This window comes from Orcinus orca, chromosome X (genome assembly GCF_937001465.1).
Source record: "Orcinus orca chromosome X, mOrcOrc1.1, whole genome shotgun sequence".
In the NCBI taxonomy this organism is placed as follows: domain Eukaryota; kingdom Metazoa; phylum Chordata; class Mammalia; order Artiodactyla; family Delphinidae; genus Orcinus; species Orcinus orca.
This window is the reverse complement of record NC_064580.1, coordinates 84,657,553-84,677,054: the sequence shown is the minus strand read 5'-3', so window position 1 is coordinate 84,677,054 and position 19,502 is coordinate 84,657,553. Positions and strand designations below refer to the sequence as shown.

The window sequence follows — 19,502 nt, the reverse complement described above, 5'->3', positions numbered from 1 at the left end:
CAGTCTTAATGATGTTTCATTTGACTCAAATGCCCACTATCCCCACCTCCAACTCCTACTGCTGAAATCCATACTCATCCTTCAAAGCCTTTTTCTCCATGATTTTTTTTCTGATATATCAATATGGTACAATATTTCCCTCCTCAGAACTCACACAGTATGTTATTAACACCTGGTGTATAATGCCCCTTATCATCTGCCTTATCCTGTAGTCTTTCTGTCTTTTTTATCTTTCCTATAAGACACAAGGGTCTTATAACGAAGGAAAACTTAATTATTTCTGCATCTGCCATCATGTCCAGCATAGTACCTTTCACAGAATAGAGGTCCAATGCATGAATAAATGTTTAGGGGCTCATTTCCTAAGCTTCAAGTTTGACACTAGCACAGCCATAATCTGGGCAATACAGCCAGTAGCAGCCATAGTGGCTACTTACTGCCTGTGCACGTTCTGATTGGCTGGGGCCCATGCTATACCAGTTATTTATATTTTCAATATCACTGCTGATATGATCGTCTCCCTTAAAATGGTTTTGGTGCCCTTAACTGAAACAACACACTCAGCTGAATGGGCTGGAGCTCCTTCTGAGTTAACTAATATGAGTTCTTCTTGGGGAGGGGAACATCGGCTCACTGTGGAAGATTTGCAATGTCGGTAACTAATCATACCATTTATTAACATTCTGATTTTCTAATGAAGAATACAGACTCACCTGATTTTGTTTAAATATGCAATTGAAAACACTGCAATTAGAAGCACAATTGTAGGGCTCTGTATTTTACATGCCGGGGTGTCCATCTGTAAGCAATGATAATGGGGTTGGCAAGCAGAGCAGTACCTCTTTGCTGTCTGTGGTTCACTCTGATTTCAGATATTTTGGCTATTTCCTCTGATACGACTTTACTTGGAGAAAACAGCCTTCTTTATAATTTGATTTTTCTGCTTTTATCTCATCATGGTGAAGTAGAGGTTTCTGGACAGGAGCAAGGATGCTGGGGTTAAACAGGGAAAGTGTAGCAATAGAAAGTCAATGGGATCTTGGAAAGGAACCAAATAAGGTGCCTAGGAAAGTGAAAACAAAAGGAGGCCAGCAGGAAAGGATGATCTTAGCTAAGAGAGGCAGAAACAGCGAGGAAATCTGGAAAAGCCCCCTAGTTCTGTCGTTTTTAGAAAGAGGGAAGCAGACAGGAGAGTTTTTGGCAGACTTGCTAACTCTGTGCCTGTCTTCCCCTCCCCGTCCCTTCAAGTACTTCTACTGATGTCCAAGATGCTTTACCAATCACTGCCACCGTCTGCCTTCTAGTTTCTTCTTACCGCTAGACATTTGCATTGGCTGCTGCCACTTGGAATGACTGCCAGGGATAAGTGCGCTGATATTTTTGACCCTACGTGTTCATGGAGGCCCTCCAACTACAAAGCAAAAGAGGTCCCAATTTAGATTACTTGGAATCAGTACTAAAAAATTATGCAGTTTGTGAATATATTCTTGGTGTTTCACAGTTGACAACACTATATTCCCTTGAGTACCAAACTCACAGAAACCCCATGGAATGATCTCTCTCTCTCAGTACAGTCGTTCTAGAGTCAGTATGAGGTGTGAGACTAGTCAGACAGGGGCCTTAGCAAATGTATTTTAAAAATAAACAGCCTAGAAAGATGATGGCAGTTCTTTTATGGCACAGAATAACATGTTTTTACTTATCAGCTGCTTAACAGAGAACAGAATTGATAGAAAAATTATTTCAGTTTGCTTCCACTGCCTATTAATGCTCTGACTGTTCAAGAAAGAGCAGGGAAGGTTTCTATTTTCCTTAAAAGGTGGCATGGGCCTCTGGTAGCATGATAGAATATTCTCATTTTACAGGTAAAGATTGAGGACAGATTAGTAGTGCTCCTAACATTCTGCCATGCAGCATTACTGTAAAAAATATGGACATATAAATATAGATGTTAAGTTTCTTTCCTGCAGTCTTCCACTCTTTCTGTAGGCCATCTGCAATGTCTTCATCCACATAAAGCGGTCTTACACTCCAACCAAAACACTCTTGTCCTCTCAACCAAATCTAACCTTCAGGCTAATGTACCCATCGGGATTCACTCAAATGTGAAAAAGATGAAATATAACTTATATTGTCTTCCACCATGAATTTCACCATTGCCAAAAGCTTTTCTGGACCATTCTGCTCTGGGCTCCATTTCTTTCACTGGTTTGTTGGAGTACAATGGTTTTGAGAGGTACCAATTTCCATTTTAATAAAATGTGATCGTTTCTATTCTAAACACAGGATATTTGTGAATTGTAGGCTATTCATGGCAAATCTTACCAATCTAAATTAAGTAGAGTTTCCACGTTTACTATTAATTTTCCTTTTTTCATTTCTGTCTCCGTATAGCTCTACAGCCCATGAAGAGAGCTTTTACAGTCAACACACCTAGTTTCTCCCTCTACTTCAAGAAAGATAGGAATTAAAAATATAAAAATTTCCTTAGAGGAGATGGATAGCTCAGCCTACTTGGATTATTCTGAGAGGAGCTATTATTTACTTCAGTCATAGGGTATGAAGAGAAAAGGCAGACAACTTTCTGGGTCCACTTGAGTGAGTGAGGTTGTGCTGCTTCTTTTATGTTTTTTCTTCCTCCGAGATCGATTTTCATAGTGTGGCTTTGTTATTAATCAAACAAACACAAAAAGGGGGTTCCAACATTTTGGGACTTTTGGGGATCTTGGATCATCTGTGCCTGTCCTCTCTTTAGTAACATGGAGAATGGACAATGGACTGCAAAGCCAAAATGGCCTCTGGAAAGGAGCATTATCTCAGTTTCCTTACCTGTAAATAGCTAACGTGACATCATTAGGGCTAATTACTTGGAATGATTTAATTACATTTATGGTTTTAAACCATCTTCTACTCAAACCACATGTTCATAAAATCACAATTAAAAATATTTAATATGAAACACAGCAGGAATCCTTGCTTCTAATTTTTTTTGCAAAGCCTACAGTTATTTGAAGATGCTTTTACCAAGTTGAAACTTGTGATCACGTAGATATAGAAGCCTGCTGAGATTTCACACATGAACTGAGATCTACTGTTTAAAAACATTTTTTTCATGAGAAAGGTTGTTTTCGTCTTTTGGGTTATTTTTGGTACTTGGCTCTGAGCACTTACATTCTATAATACCATGTGAGCTGGAATGGCTCTTACCTGGATTCCTTGGAATCCGCTTTCTGCGGTCTCGGAATGCTGCACCTGATTGCAGGGCTTCTAGAAGATTATCCATCACGCCCGTCTCATCACCCTCTGGAGGAAGGGAGAAATTGGAATTAATCTTGGAGCAATTAAAGTTAAACTACAGGAAAATAAAGGGAAAAACTCCTGTCAGATTTACATAATACCCCTAAATTAAAGACATATATCTGTTTTAACATAATGGATCCTGTCAGTTTCTGGCACCACAGACTACTTTGCTTATTACGCACCATTAAGCAAAATTCATGCCAATCCCACTGTTCTTTCAACTTAAAGACCTTGTCTTTTGTATTATTGATGACATGCTCAGTATGCAAATAAACAGTAGCTGATCAGCTACTGCTGCCTTCCTGTTCAGATTCTTATAAGATATTCCTAAGCAAGAAACCACTGACCCAGCTTAATGCAATCAACGTGCAGGGCGTGATTTGATGAAGCGGAGTTACACAAGGTTAAATACTGATTGTATTAATACCTTAAGCATTCAACCATCATCTGCGGTTATCTTAAAAGACACTATTTGCAAAACACACTTGCATTCAGTTCCTATCTAATCCATATCCTTTATCCATTTTGAAATGCTGACATTGCAGAAGGCAAAGGTGACCACATCATCTGAAAGTCCACATTTTACATTTGAGAGACATTAGCCAGAGTCTCATCACCCCTTTTAGAATGCTGTTGTGTTTCTAAACTTTTCCTGTGAGTGGAGTACTCAGAGATGTTCATGGAAATTCCTAACAGAAACGTATATAAAACATTTCACCCTACTCTTATCTTTGAAATTCTGGCTGTTAAAAATACTTCTAAGATTTGCTAGGACAAGATGTCCATTGCCAGAAACTCTCTGCGAAGCTGTGGAAGATCCACAGTGAGCTGAGGACCCTCTTCTCAACAGGCCTCACTGATGAAAAGGACCCTCGCCAGGTGGTTAATTTGAGTGGTAGCTAAGTGTGTGGGTCTGGGGTAGAGGACACTTGTAGGCAGGAGGTTTAAGAAAAGAAAAGGGGGGCAGTGAGGGAGAAGAAATTATTTCTGATGTTACTCCAAAGTGAAATTTAAATCCTACTTTGTTTAAAGAATTGACTGTGGGTGTCAGATCACAGGGAAAAAATATTTTCTTATGGGGCAAGAATAAGCTAAAATCTCTTTTGATTATGCTCTTCATTTGACTTGAGATTTCCTCAATGTTACAATCATTTATTCTTTTTAAAATGAATTCTTTAGGACAGGATATTGAGTGAAAAAATAAAAGGAAATACAGAGGTTCTCAGGTATAATATTTGGTGAAAACGGGAAAAATAAAGGGAAAGTAGAACCTCAGTGACTAAATAGGGAAAGAGGATTGTGCACTTTTAGGAATATTAAGGCTGCAGACACATCTGAACCATGACCTGCTCTTTACAATGGAAAGAAAAGAGGAAATGAAGGAAGTCTGGCATGGCTGGAATGTATCTGGGAGAATTAAATTTTATGCAGTACGCACTTCACACTGGTTATATCTTTTTTTTTTTTTTTTTTTTTTTTTTGGCCGCACCACGTGGCTTGTGGGACCTTAGTTCCTCGACCAGGGATCGTACCCGGGCCTACAGCAGTGAAAGCGCTGAGTCTAGACCACTGGACCGCCAGGGAATTCCCATATTGGTTATATCTTATAATCCTCCCAACAACATATTGAAGCAGGAACTATCTCTGTTTTTCAGCTGGGTATAGTGAAACTTAGAGAGTTTAAGCATCTTGTTCCAGATTGCACAGCTGGCATGTGGAGGAGCCCAGGTATGAACCCAGATCAATCTTTGCATGACAGCTAGAAGAAGATGAAATGAACTAGGCAAGTGATGGCCAGATGATGAAACATCATAATTCTGTTGTTAAAAAAGAGACAACAGGCCCAAAATGGAGTCACTTGTGCTAAGACTCACATCACCAACCAGAGACTTGATACTTAACCTAACTGCAGTTTCAGTCTTTCCCAGGAATGTAATCTTAACCACTCAATCTGGAATTTCCTGGTCAACACTAGTAAGGAAATCTACCTGATAGACCCCCCACTGTCCCACAAAGGAAGGTAACCTTGTCTGAACAATCCACTCTTTGCTAGAAGAACTTCCTTGTCTTGCTTCCTTCTGCCTATAAAAGTCTTCCATTTTGTACAGCTCTTTGGAGCTCCTTTCTATTTACTAGATGAGATGCTGCACAGTTTATGATTCATTGAATAAATCCAATTAGCTCTTTAAAATTTACTCAGTTGAATTTGATTTTTTAACATGATGATATGGGTTTGAGCACTATCTTATAAGCCAGCACTCTCCAACAGATATATAATGCAGGTCACAAATGTGAACCACCTAAATAATTTTAAGTTTTCTAGTGGCCATATTTAAAAGCTAAAAAAGAAAGAGTTGAAATGCATTTTAATATATTAATATTTAATTCAATATATACAAAAATTATATATTTTACATTCCTTTTATTAGAGCAAGTTTCAGAAACCTAACATGTTTTTATTTCATCCTTCACTTCAGATTAGCTACATTTCAAGTGCTCAACAGCTATATGTGGCTTGTGGCTGCTGTATTGGGCAGTGCAGCCATAAGCAATATAGGAAGTGACTTGATCAGATTTATACTTTAGAAAGACTTGTCAGACAGCACTATGGAGGATGACTCTGGGGATGGCATGACAGAAGGCAGGGAGATGTTTAGGAGTATAGAGTAATTGTCTAAGTAAGAGATAAAGAACTGAACTAAAGGGCTAGCAGAGTGAATAGAGAGGAGGAATATTTTAAAGGTATTAGTACATTCATTAGGACCTGGCTGGAAGGGTGAGATCAACGGGGAGAAAAAGCGTCTAGAGGACAAGGGATAAACAGGTTTGAAAAAAAAATTTTTTTTTGAGGAATATCTAAGTAGAGAAATCCAGTAAGAAGTTGGAAATATGGGGAATTCCCTGGCGGTCCAGTGGTTAGGACTCTGTGCTTCCACTGCCAGGGGCATGGGTTTGATCCCTGGTCCAGGAACTAAGATGGAAATATGAATCTGGAACCCAGGAGTGAAGTCTGGGCTGGAGCTAAAGATGAGGGTGCTGTTGGAAGATCGGCGAGATGACCCTGAGATGTATGAGAAGGAGGGGCATAGGATGCAATTCCTGAGGATCTCAGTTTTTAATAGGCAGTCAGGAGAAGCAGAACTGCAAAGAAGACACGGAAGGATTTTTTAGACACAGAAGTACAACCGGAATAGAACTGCGGTACAACTGAATCTCAGGTATCCTCATAAAAACAGTCATTATGAAGACTATGTAGAAAGATGAATATCTGTATACGAGTGACGAGAACAGAATACCAAAGAGGATTTATGATTTTACATAAATAATACACAAACATGAAAAGAATCTACAACAACATTATGGGTGTCATTTCATTAAAATTCTTTAAAGCTATTATATTTTTTATGGACTAAAGAGATGAAAAGAACAAATATGACATAAAGTAGAGAGGAATTACAAATAAATCCCTTTGCTTAATTTAGTGGTTGCCATCTGAAAACACTTAAAAAAATGTTATGTCAGATCAGTTTCTCAACTTTTTTCTTCCATTACCGTTCCCTCCTCCCTTAACAGAGCCTTGTTAGATATCTTTTTCCTAATCCCCTCCACATTAATATTTACAGATATAACTATATATCTGCTTATGTATTGTGGTCCTTTGGAAGGTCACAAACCATTGTAATATCTAAGATTTTTCTCCTCCCACCTCTCCAAGAACCAATATTGATTCCCTTGGGGGTGATATTGCTCCTGCTGAGAAGGCATATGCTAGATGGTTCTGTTAAAAAAAAAAAAAAAAAATCCAGGTCTTTGTAAACATCAGTAACGCCTTTAAGGAAAGAAATATAAGTTTTAGTCCACCAGTCCACCATTACTTTTTCATTTGCTTCATGATAACTTTCAAAGGGACAGAGAAATGTTCATGAAATGTTTAACCTTAAGGAATAAAGCTTTTATGAATATATTATAGATTTATATTTCAGTTAGTCTTCCTAAAACAAAATGAAAGCAAACATGATCATTTGAAAGTTATCCTTCATTTCAAATAAGTTTCATTGCAATTTGGTCAGTGATTGAATTGTGTGAGGTTGACAGTTCACTTAGAATTTCCAAGTTCACAGAACCATTAATTCTTACTTAGATGTGATTAGTAGTGAGTAGCTGTTTGGATTTTCTTTTCCCCCCTTTGGTCTATGAGATCAAACTCAGGAAAAAAAAAATCTTTTAAGTGCTTTATTTTTCATTGAAAAAGAGAATATAACCTTATTGAATTACATAGAAAAATGCGTCTTCTTAAAACTTACAATACCTATTTTACTGAGTGAAAAAATATCAAGGAGAAATCGGTAATGCTTTTTAGTCACTAAAACAGTAACATATGGGCATGTCTGAGAAGTAACAATTCAGAGGCAACTTTCTAATCTTTCATCCTGAAATTAGATCACAGACAGTATTAAGGAGCTAGAAGGGTTGCATGCAGTCCAGTGGGCTCTGTGTGAGCTACTCATCTTTGGATAAAATGAAAGGCATGGCTTGTATCTTCTATTTCATATTTCCAACAGTGTTGGTCATTCAGTGGATCCTGAATGCCCACTGATTTCACCTTTCAGCATCAATGCATACCTGGGTTGTGTCGACTTAATTTCTCCAGAAGAGTTTGGAGATGCCACAGATTAAAATTAGCACTAGGTAAATTAATGATCTCTATGACACTTTTATGCAAGACTATTCCCCGATGGCTAGCACAAACTTATATAGAGGGAATTCCCTATGGGTTTCTCACATTTCTGCATATTTTGTGGGCACAGGCATTGATGATCTTTGTTCTGGACTATCTTTTCAAGAATTTTTTATAGTCAACGGCCTTGAAGGCACAGTGTCTCCCTCCAGAACAGAGGGTAGGTTTACTTTGAAGACGACAGATTATATCTCCCTCTAGGGCAGATGTCAGACAGGTTTGCTTTCAGTCCATTATAAAAGATTTGGGTTCTTTAAGCATGGGTTCCTCAGACATAACACAAATCCACTGTGTGCCTAGCATCCACCTGGGCCCACCTTGGTATCACCCTGTGGGAGTTGGAGGGCAAGGGAAAGCAATTTGAACATGAAGCTCACACTGCTTGCTGTGCTGTGGATAACAGTTCTTTGTCTCTGAACCAGGAATCTTGTGTCTTCTGCCGGCATCCCTGAAACTGTGGCAGCTGACTTGCTGGCATGCAAGAAGAGTAAAATCTCTGACCCTTTACAATTTTGAAAATACTCTGAGCTCTTCTTCCTTTTTAATCAAACATTATTAATTAAATATCCCTTATTCCTCTAGGAACCTAAACATCTAGTGCCTTGGACTTTTCCATTAACTAACACCCAACTCTAGCTCATTATTCCTCAAAAATGACTAAAGTAAAACCAATACCATAAAAATCATTCCCTAAGATCCTTACAACCTGGTCATAATGGCTTCATTATTCACTACAATTGCCTCCTTGAATTCTCAATCATATAATTAAGGCTTTCTGGAAAAGCTGAGCCACTCAAAATTGAAGAAGTTGCCATCAACCAATAAAAATGGCCCAAAAGTAAATAAAGGGAACCAAAAGAAGCAAAAGGCTTCTTAATGAGGGCAGGACCCTACCACACAAAATAATACTTAGGTAGATTAAATAATTTAAAAAATAAAACTATGTTCTCCATGGGTTCAAACAGTAGGGGAGGGACTTCCCTGGTGGTTCAGTGGTTAAGAATCCACCTGCCAATGCAGAGGACATGGGTTCGATCCCCAGTCGGGGAAGATCCCACATGCTGCAGAGCAACTAAGCCCGGGCATCACAACTACTGAGCCTGTGCTCTAGAGCCCGTGAGCCACAACTACTGAGCCTGTGCATCATAACTACTGAAGCCTGCATGCCCTAGAGCCTGTGCGCCTCAACTACTGAAGCCTGCGCACTCTAGGGCCCGCATGCCGCAACTACTGAGCCCGCGTTCTGCAACTACTGAAGCCTGTGCACCTACAGCCTGTGCTCCACAACAAGAGAAGCCACCTCAATGAGAAGCCCATGGACCACAACAAAGACCCAACGCAGCCAAAAAAATAAATAAATAAAAATAAATTTTAAAAAGCATAGCCAAAAAAAAAGAGTAGGGAAGGCTCATGGAAGAATTAGGGCTTAAGTTAAGCCCCTGAAAAAAAATTAATATTTAAAACGTTGAATAGTGACCAGTTTAAAGAGAGTAAAATCTAGATTTTTTTAAAAAATTTAAAAACAATTTAATTTATTTAACCATAAGTTTGTTTTCTATGTCTGTGAGTCTACTCCTGTTTTGTAAATAAGTTCATTTGTATCTTTTTTTTTTGTTTTTAGGTTCTACATATAATCAATATCATATGATATTTGTCTTTCTCTGTCTGGCTTACTTCACTTAGTATGATAATCTCTAGGTCCATCCATGTTGTTGCAAATGGCATTATTTCATTCTTTTTTATGGCTGACTCTTGGCTATTGTAAATAGTGCTGCAACAAACACTGGGGTGCATGTATCTTTTAGAATCTTCTCCAGATATATGCCCAGTAGTGGGATTGCTGGGTCATATAGTAATTCTATTTTTAGTTTTTTAAGGAACCTCCATACTGTTCTCTATAATGGCTGCACCAATTTACATTCCCACCAACAGTGCAGGAGGGTTCCCTTTTCTCCACACCCTCTCCAGCATTTATTATCTGTAGACTTTTTGATGATGGCCATTCTGACTGGTGTGAGGTGGTACCTCATTGCAGTTTCGTAAAGTCTAGATTTATTAACTCCTCGTGTACATGCATATGCTTACTTGCTCACTTCCTCTGTGTGTGTGCATGTGTCTGTGTACAAATTTACAAATATTGTAATGCACAGATCTTGTGTACAGCTTGATGAATTCTGACAAGTACCTAAACCCATGTAACCACCACCACAATGAAGATACTGAATGTTTCCATCATCCTCAGAAAGTTGCCTCTTGCCTCCACCACTCAAAGGCAACCTCTGCTCTGATTTCTATCACCGTATATTAGTTTTGCCTGTTCATATCATGTAATGTTTAAGAGGGTAAAATGTGTTGAGGTGGTTTTGAATCAGCGTGGCCACCTGAAATCAAATATGCATGGAGTACATGATAAACCATGAGCAGAGCATCAGAGCAAAGTTCTAAAGGGCCTCGGGTATCAAAGTAAGAAGTTTGAATGTGATGAAAGGGCCTCTAAAGGGCCATTGGTAGATCTTCAGCAAGGTAATGACATGATAAAGGTGACATTTAAGATCAGCCTCACAGTATTATGCAAAATAGACCAGAGTGGGTGAGAAATTCTGCAAAGAATACAATTGAATTTGCAGTGACAAATATTTTTCTGTATATAACCCTGGGCAAAGTACAATAGTCAATTTTGGCATTATTGGTAAAAGAACAGTAAAACTGGTTTTGTAAGCAAGGTCATAAGCAGTGGTAAATGGAAGCTGACAGAATAAGAAGGCAGTGACAAGTGGAGGGCAAGAAAAATCAGCGTTAGATTCAATCTCTTTCATGCTACCTATTACGGGCCAGATTAAGACCCTGCTGCAAGATGTATGGATTTGTAGATGACACAAAATTAGAAGACTGCTCACTTATCAAAAAAGAGGGAAACAAAATTCCTTCTCTGGGGTCTGAAAAAAATGAAGGCCTGGGGCTGACAAATAGCTCTTATAATTCAACACAATAAGAGGTAAGACATGACAAAAACCTGAACAACTTCTACTGCAGTCCACAAACATCTAGAAAGCCTCTACCTGATGGGAGGTTTTTGTTAGTTTGCAGTTTAATTGGAAGTGAGTGAAGAATGGAGATAATGGTGACTTGACAAACCAACAGATGGTAACTAAGATAATAGTCTATGAAGTAATTTAGGGCCACGAAAAGTGTTTAAAAAAATCAAGATATTATTCCATAGAGATTAAAAGAGGGCATAAATAGAATGTATAAAGTTCTAAGGGAAATAATGAAGGCAGATGCTCCTGCTCAAAAGAAGAAAACTTTCAAGAGGGAAAAGAGGACAGAGGAGCTTAGAAGAAATTACCAGAAACCACAGGATGAGCTAGGGGCAGACTAGTAATAACATTATGCAGCACTTGAAGATTTGCAAAACAAAACAGAAAAACATTATGCTCCCAGGTTGAGGCCTTGCACAGTGGTATGTACCAAAAAGCAAAATTAATCTCAGAGCAATTAAAGTTAAAACTATAGAGGAAAATGTTGGTTAGAGAGTTCATTCATTCTGTTATCGCATCTCCTTGCCAGAACAGCTAATGAACAGTTTCCTATAGTGAAGGGAATTATCAGATTCAGATAAACTTCATAGTGAATACTACTATTCCTTACCACTTTTAATTGAAGGTTAATGTTATAGGTACATTTTGTCATGAAATAAATATTGTACTAGAGGGTCACAAGCTAATGGATATTCCACTCCAGAGTGATGAATGGTGAAGGATAAAGTGATTTCTCCCCAAATATCTACATGGTAGGTATCACCTCAAAGTCTGTCACAGTAGCTAAATTGGTGAGTTAACTTTCCCTAATGTATTTGCATTTTAAAGAGTTGCCTGTTGGGCTTCCCTGGTGGCACAGTGGTTGAGAGTCTGCCTGCCGATGCTGGGGACACGGGTTCGTGCCCCGGTCCGGGAAGATCCCACATGCCGTGGAGCGGCTGGGCCCGTGGGCCATGGCCGCTGAGCCTGTGCGTCCAGAGCCTGTGCCTCGCAACGGGAGAAGCCACAACAGTGAGAGGCCCGCGTACCGCAAAAAAAAAAAAAAAAAAAAGAGTTGCCTGTTAACACACTTGAATGGATTTCTACTGGTGGTCTTAGTGAAGGAACTTTTATGGACAGAGGCACCTTTTGGGCAGTCCACCTGCGGTAAGACAGCTTGATAGTAAATGGTAGTTAAAAAGTAATGTTTATGTGTATTCATTTTTTCCCCAGTTACCTACCTATATGCTAGAAGATTGGGAGAAGAAAATTACACTCTATAAATAAGCCTGAATAAACCTGAATGTTAACGCTTACCAGAACCACTGTTGATGCCTCTGGTAAAATATCTCACGTTCGATATTTTAAATAATCAATATTTCAAAGATACCTTTGAAATACTGTGTGTCTTATCAGAATCAATCATTTACTAAGGGCATGGAACACTTGTGAAGGGAGAACTAAGCAAAAACAAACTTGGAAAAATAATAAATTCAAAACCATCAGCCAAAGTAAATCTCAGTGACTTTCTGAAAAGATAAAAGAAAGATGTTTTTGGACTTAGGAATAGTAATAATGTCTGTCATTTATTGAGAGCTTACTATATGTCAGGCCCTGTTCTAAGGGATGTTGGATCCCTACGCCAACCTATTTTTCAGGTAACGAAACTGAGGCATATTTGGGTAAAGTAACTCACTCAAGTTCGCAAGGTTGAGAGGTGACAGAACCAGCCTTAGACCCTCAAGAGTATGTCTCTAGAGCAGGGGTTGGCAAATTATAGCCCCAGTGGTCAAATGCAGCCTAACACCTGTGTTTGTACAGCCCACATCATAAGAATGGTTTTCACATATTAAGTGTTTTTTTTTTTAACTAAAAGAAGAATAATCTTCCATGCCTCATGAAAATTTCCCCAAATTCAAATTTCAGTACCTAACTTTTATTGTAACATAGCCATACTCATTCAGGATGTATTGGTCTATGGCTGCTTTCAAGCTACAACAGCAGAGTTGAGTAGTTGTAACGGAGATTTTTGGTCTTCGAGGCCTAAAATATTTACTATCTGGCCCTTTACAGAAAAAGTTTGCTGAACCCTGCTCTAGAGCACACACTGTCAACATCAACATCATGCTACATACAGACACCTGTGGAACTCACAATCTGTCTCTGAGGTGCCGAAGGAGCTTGGCAACCTCCGTGTCAGTGAAACGGGCTCACCATGGGTGGAAGGTGGGAAAGAACGTGTGATGTCGATGTCGGCCTACTTGAAATTGAAATGCTTTCTTTTGGAGGGCCAAAGCCAAGAATGAGACAGAATCATTCATGAAGCAACAATTATACATACACTTCTATGTGGATTTACATTTAAGAATCCTTGAAGTTAGTTCCAAAAGAACAATTACAAAAAGAGAAGAGAGGTTTGTTTTTTTTTTTCAAAGACCAGTGGGAGACCTGCTTTCCAAGTTTTGATTTCATGTCTGAGAACCAGCCTCTGACTGACGTGGAGTAAATTCAGCTCCGTTACAGAAGACCTAGCTCCTTACCTCTGGACTTCAACTGGATGGCCATATCAGAACATGATACCATGCAATGAACCTAACCATTTCATAAGAAATACGAACACAACCCTAGTGGTGGAGAGAAAATGGAGAGTTTGAGCTTCCAGAGCACCATCATGAGGTCAAATGTATACTTTTATCTTCCTTGCTGCCTAGCATAGGCACCAGGTAAGGGAGGGATGGAAGTAACTTTTGAAGACCGGCTGTCATGAGAGTCCTGTCAGGTAGTTTTAACAAATGTCACACACCACAGCTACAGTGGCAGCCTACCACCAGGTATAAAAATGTACGTGAGGGAATTGGTACTCTTAGTTGCTGATGGTTGGAGTACAGGAAACAAGTGGACAATTCATCTGTTGCTAGGCTATCTTTTGAATTCTTCTTCCTCTCTCCAGTCAGAAAGGCAATGACAACTTCACTCCACTTTTGCACAGGAACTTAACTGTTGGTTATATATTTTTAAAGTGCAAGGAATCTTGTGTGTACGTGTGTGTGTGTGTGTGTGTGTGTGTGCGCGTGTGTGTGTGTGTCTTTCTGCCCTGAAAGTGAATATTGCTGCAAACTGATCTGTTCTTATTACAACTACCACTTTCAAATTGAGGAGCATATATCTTGTTTTAACATTATATTATACACTTTTGCTTTTTTCAAAAAGCAAAAATCAGTAAGAAAAAAGGCATGTATAACCAACTAGTTTATTGAACAGTCTCAGCTCAGTGAAGGAACAAACATAAAATTCGTTTTCATTTTTTTCAGCATTGTTCCTAGACATACAATGTCAAGTCTCACTTTAATGTCCCTTAATGACATCTTGGGAAGATTCTACAATTTTCTGGTTGTAATTTAAATACTGATTGTATGTTTGCTTCAAGGTGTTTCCTTCCCCCGTTGTTGGTTAGTCTTTTGGACCCAGGGGCCTGAAGGGGAGAATGGGTAGCATAAGCTGCTTGCCCACTCACTCCCCCAGCCTCTCTCATGGAAAAATTTGACCCCCAGTGGGCTGGGGCAGGGAGGAAGAAAAAGGAAGATAGGGAATGTTCTAATCCTCTTGATGAACGTGTTAGATGGGCTTACAAGAGACAAAGGTGGGGATTTAGTGTAAGGATGTATGCAGAAGTAGAAGGAATAGGAAACAGGCTTCAGCAGCTACGTGGTCAGGTGTGACTCACAAAGAAGTGAAACACCATTCAAGATACAACCTTAAAGGGAAGGCGTGTGGGGGAGGGAAGGATTGGGAATTTGGGATTAGCAGATGCAAACTATTATATATAGGATGAATAAATAACAAGGTCCTATTGTATAGCACAGGGAACTATATTCAATATCTTGTAATAACTTATATTGGAAAAGAATCTGAAAAAGAATATATATATGTATAACTGAGTCACTTTGCTGTACAGCAGAAATTAACACAACATTGTAAATCAACTATACTTCAACAAAATTTGAAAAAATATGTAACTTTGACTCTAATCCTCCAGCTACAACAATAGCCCTAGTCATCCATTAATGTTATTACTTCAGTACTTTGATGTCCATTCTCACCTACCATGTGAACCTACTCTTAGTATTTGTTATTATTTTCTCTTCTGCTATTTCTGAACTATTTCTCCATCTTTGTGTCTTTGAGTCCAAACTCCCCAAGAAAAAGAATCAAACTGATTCAACCAGGACGGACCAGCCTTTGGGGGAAGAGTGTTCATGACAGGCTATTTCTTAGGAAATAGAAAAGCCTACAGATGGCTGTCCTTGGGTCAAGAATCAATCTCTGGCCCATTTTGAAGGTAGGGGAGGAATGCGTGGCACAAAGCATGGTCAGCATTGCTTAAGAAGCTGCCGATTGCCACATGCTTCAGAAAAGGAGCTGAAGGTATGCACTTCTGATATGCATTATCATAACTCAATAGTGTAATTTACATTGATGTTTCAAAATGGGAGAGGGAAGGATTTACCTTTAAGCCTTGATCTAAATCCCTCAATAATTCCTTAAGCGGAGTTCAATAATCTGCTCCAGGAGAGAGCCAGACTGACTCTGAGCATGGCTAGCTTCCTTCTCGATCAACTAGAACGTATTTGTACTTCTAGCAATCTCACTCCTGTCTCCTGATGGAATTGAAACAAGTTGGTGAAAAATAATTATTTAGAAAGCAGAATGAAGTGTCACTGGACAGTCTGTGGCCTTTCTCTCTTGGGCTCTGGGAAGTGATCTCAGTTTCAAGGCTTCTAGTTCTCTTCTATGATGGAGATGCCTTAATTCACAACCTCACTATTTACCTGCATTCCCATTTCAAGGACGAACCATTAGCTATGCCCGAACAATGTTATTTATAAAATTTCCTATCATTTCAGACTCAGTGTGTCTCAGACAGATGGAATCACCCACAGATTTCCCCACCTAATCACACCCTTAATGACTTCTTATCCCAATTTTCTCATTTTTGATTATCCTCCAGGCTTAGAACCATTGAATGGTCTCTAGTATTTTTTATTCATTTCCAAAGTCAAATAGTGACTAAACTATAGCACATCTTCACAGGCCATACAGAGTCTCCTCCCCTAGTGTAACACTTATCCCTTAACCTGGATAACCTATATGAATCAACTGCTGAATTTTGTTTCTAGTCTCTCCTATCACTAAACTATAACTTTAATCACATTATCCTCTTTTCCAAGATTCAATGCTCATCTGATCCAATCCAAATTCCAAAGGTCTCACTAATTATTTCCAGATTTTTCTTTGGCTCCTCCAACCACACCAGCCAAGCTACCTCTCCTTATCATTTTCTACAGATCCTAAGTGTTCACACCTATATGTCTTCCCCCATGTTCCTAATTTAAGAAATAAACAATTAATGTAAATTCTAAAGAAAAAAGCAAACAACAACAAAAAAAGATAGATATTTTATACTTTCAAGTTTAAATGGATATAGCTTTTAGGAAGATTATTAAAGTGAATACACTTCAGCTCACCAGATCTATTCCAGGGGTCAAATTCCTAGAGTGAGTGCTTTGGAAACATAAATGGCCTAAATTCAGGTAATTTAGGTAATTTATACAGATACACATTAACAATATCCTGTTCTATTAAATAATTAAAATTTAGATAGACCTTAATTATATGCTTTACTAAATAAAAGGAAGTTGGTCTCCAATGGACAAAAATTAATTTCAAAATAAATAAATAAATAACTCCCTAAGGCAGATACTCATAGTAAATTTAACATACTGCTACTACCATTTAATTGAATTCAACCTTTAAATTAAAACGAAGACATATTAAAAGTAATATGGTAATTGTATATTAGGTGGTATTGCCTTTTGGTGTTTCAAACAATCAAGGCAACAGTGATTAACCTCTTCATTACTTTATAATGTTCATCAGGGAAAAAAATTCCACTCCAAGTTCAAATTTTCTAAAATTGAAACTCACAGAGCTCCTAAGAACACAGGGCAATAAAGCATAGGGTGATTCATTAGAGGAAGTCTATAATTACAGATTACTGAGTAGATAATATGGATGCCATTGAATTACACGGGGGTTGATCAGTTAGTAGAAAATGGCATAAAATTACAAAAGTAGGCACCAATACCTCAGAGATATAATTATGTCAATTTCTGAACATTATGTAGTTCTTTTAAAATAAAGTCATAAGGACTTCTCTGGTGGTGCAGTGGTTAAGAATCCGCCTGCCAATGCAGAGGACACGGGTTCCAGCCCTGGTCTGGGAAGATCCCACATGCCGCAGAGCAACTAAGCCCGCGCACCACAACTACTGAGCCTGCGCTCTAGAGCCCGCGAGACACAACTACTGAGCCTGCATGCCACAGCTACTGAAGCCCATGCGCCTAGAGTCCGTGCTCCACAACAAGAGAAGCCACCTTAATGAGAAGCCTTCGCACCTCATGGAAGAGTAGCCCCCACTTGCCGCAACTAGAGAAAGCCCACGCGCAGCAACGAAGACCCAACGCAGCCAAAAATAAATAAATTTATTTTTTAAAAAGGCATAGATGATAATTATGCTTAACTTAAATAACCCACTGCAAGCTGGTAAAACCAGAGAAGACACTGGCATTTAAACATTGTCATTCCTTGGAGCTTAACTTCATAAGTGCTTTATTTTGACATGTCTACTTGATTTTTACTTTTACATTCAAAAACTTCCATGGTTTATATCATATACTATTTTATGAAGTAACTATATCACTATCTAGCTACTGTTGGGTAACTACTGTTTGTAAATATTGTTATATTTTTATTAAAATGTATAGAACTCTGTTCAGAGACAAGACTTGCAAACAGGCGCTAAATTTCTTACTTGGGATTAAGTAGAAAAGGTTTACAATTTCATTGCTTCAACCATCTCTCTTCTTGGGATAGTAGGCTCCCAAGAAGAAAGCAGGGAGGACTTAGACACAGTATGCTTCAATCATACCCCCAGCACATTCCTTATTTAGCATTTAATTCACTCTTTCAAGCTATCAACACATGACCACTGGGCACTTAGTAGTGGATAGCACTGTACAAAACAGGGAACTGTAATGCATCCTCCTAAGACGCATTTCCGCAAGGAGGTCAATTATGTATTTCTTCTACTATGTAGTCTAATTTGGAAATTAAGAGAATTTTTGGCTAATAAAGAGCCTTGCCGATCAAAGTGAATACAAATGAAATACTCTGAAAATCTCTACTTGTTTAACATATATCTGAAGAACAGAAAGAAAAATACTGTAGATTTTTTGGCTCTTAGAACATTAATTTAATAGAACACCCTAATCTTTACATTATAATTTGGGCATGGCTCAAGTGTTTGCAGAAGCCAAGATTCTACCATTTAGAAAAGCAAGTTATTTTTGTATAGTCCGTGTATTGATAAATTACCTCAGATAAATACGCTATAAAGGGAAGAACTGCTGATTTTATTAAATAAAGGATATTAAAATGACTGTTTATTTTCCCTGTCCACTGAACAGTAATAATTTTTAATATTCTTAATTATTTTCTCTCTTTTAGATAAGTAAAAAAAATTCAAACCCAACTATCTGTTACTCTTCAAAAATGGGGTTAAAAAGTGGTATCTGCCCAAAGGGTAGAGAGTGAGGAAGTCACTAAACACTCCATGGCAAAGATTTAGGACCAGGTACTATTTTGTTCTTTTTATGATTTGCTCACTTAAACTTATCAGTGAAATCTTTGCATACTATATGATTTCATTTGACTGTTTGTTTCCTATTTATAGCCTATATCAAGGGGGAAAATTGCAGTCCACAAAGAAATGATAAGGACTATCTTTTACTCAGCACTTCCATGGCAGCTGGTGATTTTTAGTATAAGGGAAATTTATCCTCATCCTTTAGAAAGGATGTACAACGTATGCTCTTATGATGTATGGAATCCTGGGTCTTAGAGAAGACTAGGATTTTCCACTTCAGGAAAAGGAAGGAAAAAAATGCACCATCATTTCTTTAAAGCAATTACCTGCCTTGTGAGGCTTTAAAAATGCCGTTATATTTGTTTTAGTAACTAAGCATTCACATTAGCACTGTCTTGAACAAATAAGTATACTTAGAGAATCTATTCAGTGCTGAAAACTTATTTCTATCCAGTCTAGAGGAAGCTATTTTAAGGTACATCCTGAACTGGGGAGTAAAGTGAGGAAGAGGTCACTTCCACCTCAGAGTCAAATTGGGAGAAGTCAATATGTGCTGGATGGATTAATCATCCTCATGTAAGAGGTGATTTGGAAATAGGTAGCTAAGGAAACCTTGTCAACATCCAGCTCCATCCAAGAAATGACAATGTCTCTTAATCTCATTAGAATGACAGAGTTTGAGTTTCATACACAACAAAAAGTGGCTAAGTCACCATTGTAAAGCAATTATACTCCAATAAAG

At 38.3% G+C, this 19,502-nt stretch overlaps 1 protein-coding gene across 3 annotated transcripts in view; it reads right to left on the bottom strand.

Moving 5' to 3' along the window:
* Window positions 1–19,502, bottom strand: part of DIAPH2 (diaphanous related formin 2) — an 893,504-nt gene that overhangs the window by 162,139 nt on the left and 711,863 nt on the right. For all 3 annotated transcript variants that reach the window (XM_049705081.1, XM_033412217.2, XM_049705082.1), the window contains exon 27: window positions 3,208–3,303. In XM_049705081.1, coding sequence (XP_049561038.1) covers window positions 3,208–3,303 — 96 coding nt within the window. The remainder of the gene's footprint in view (window positions 1–3,207; window positions 3,304–19,502) is intronic.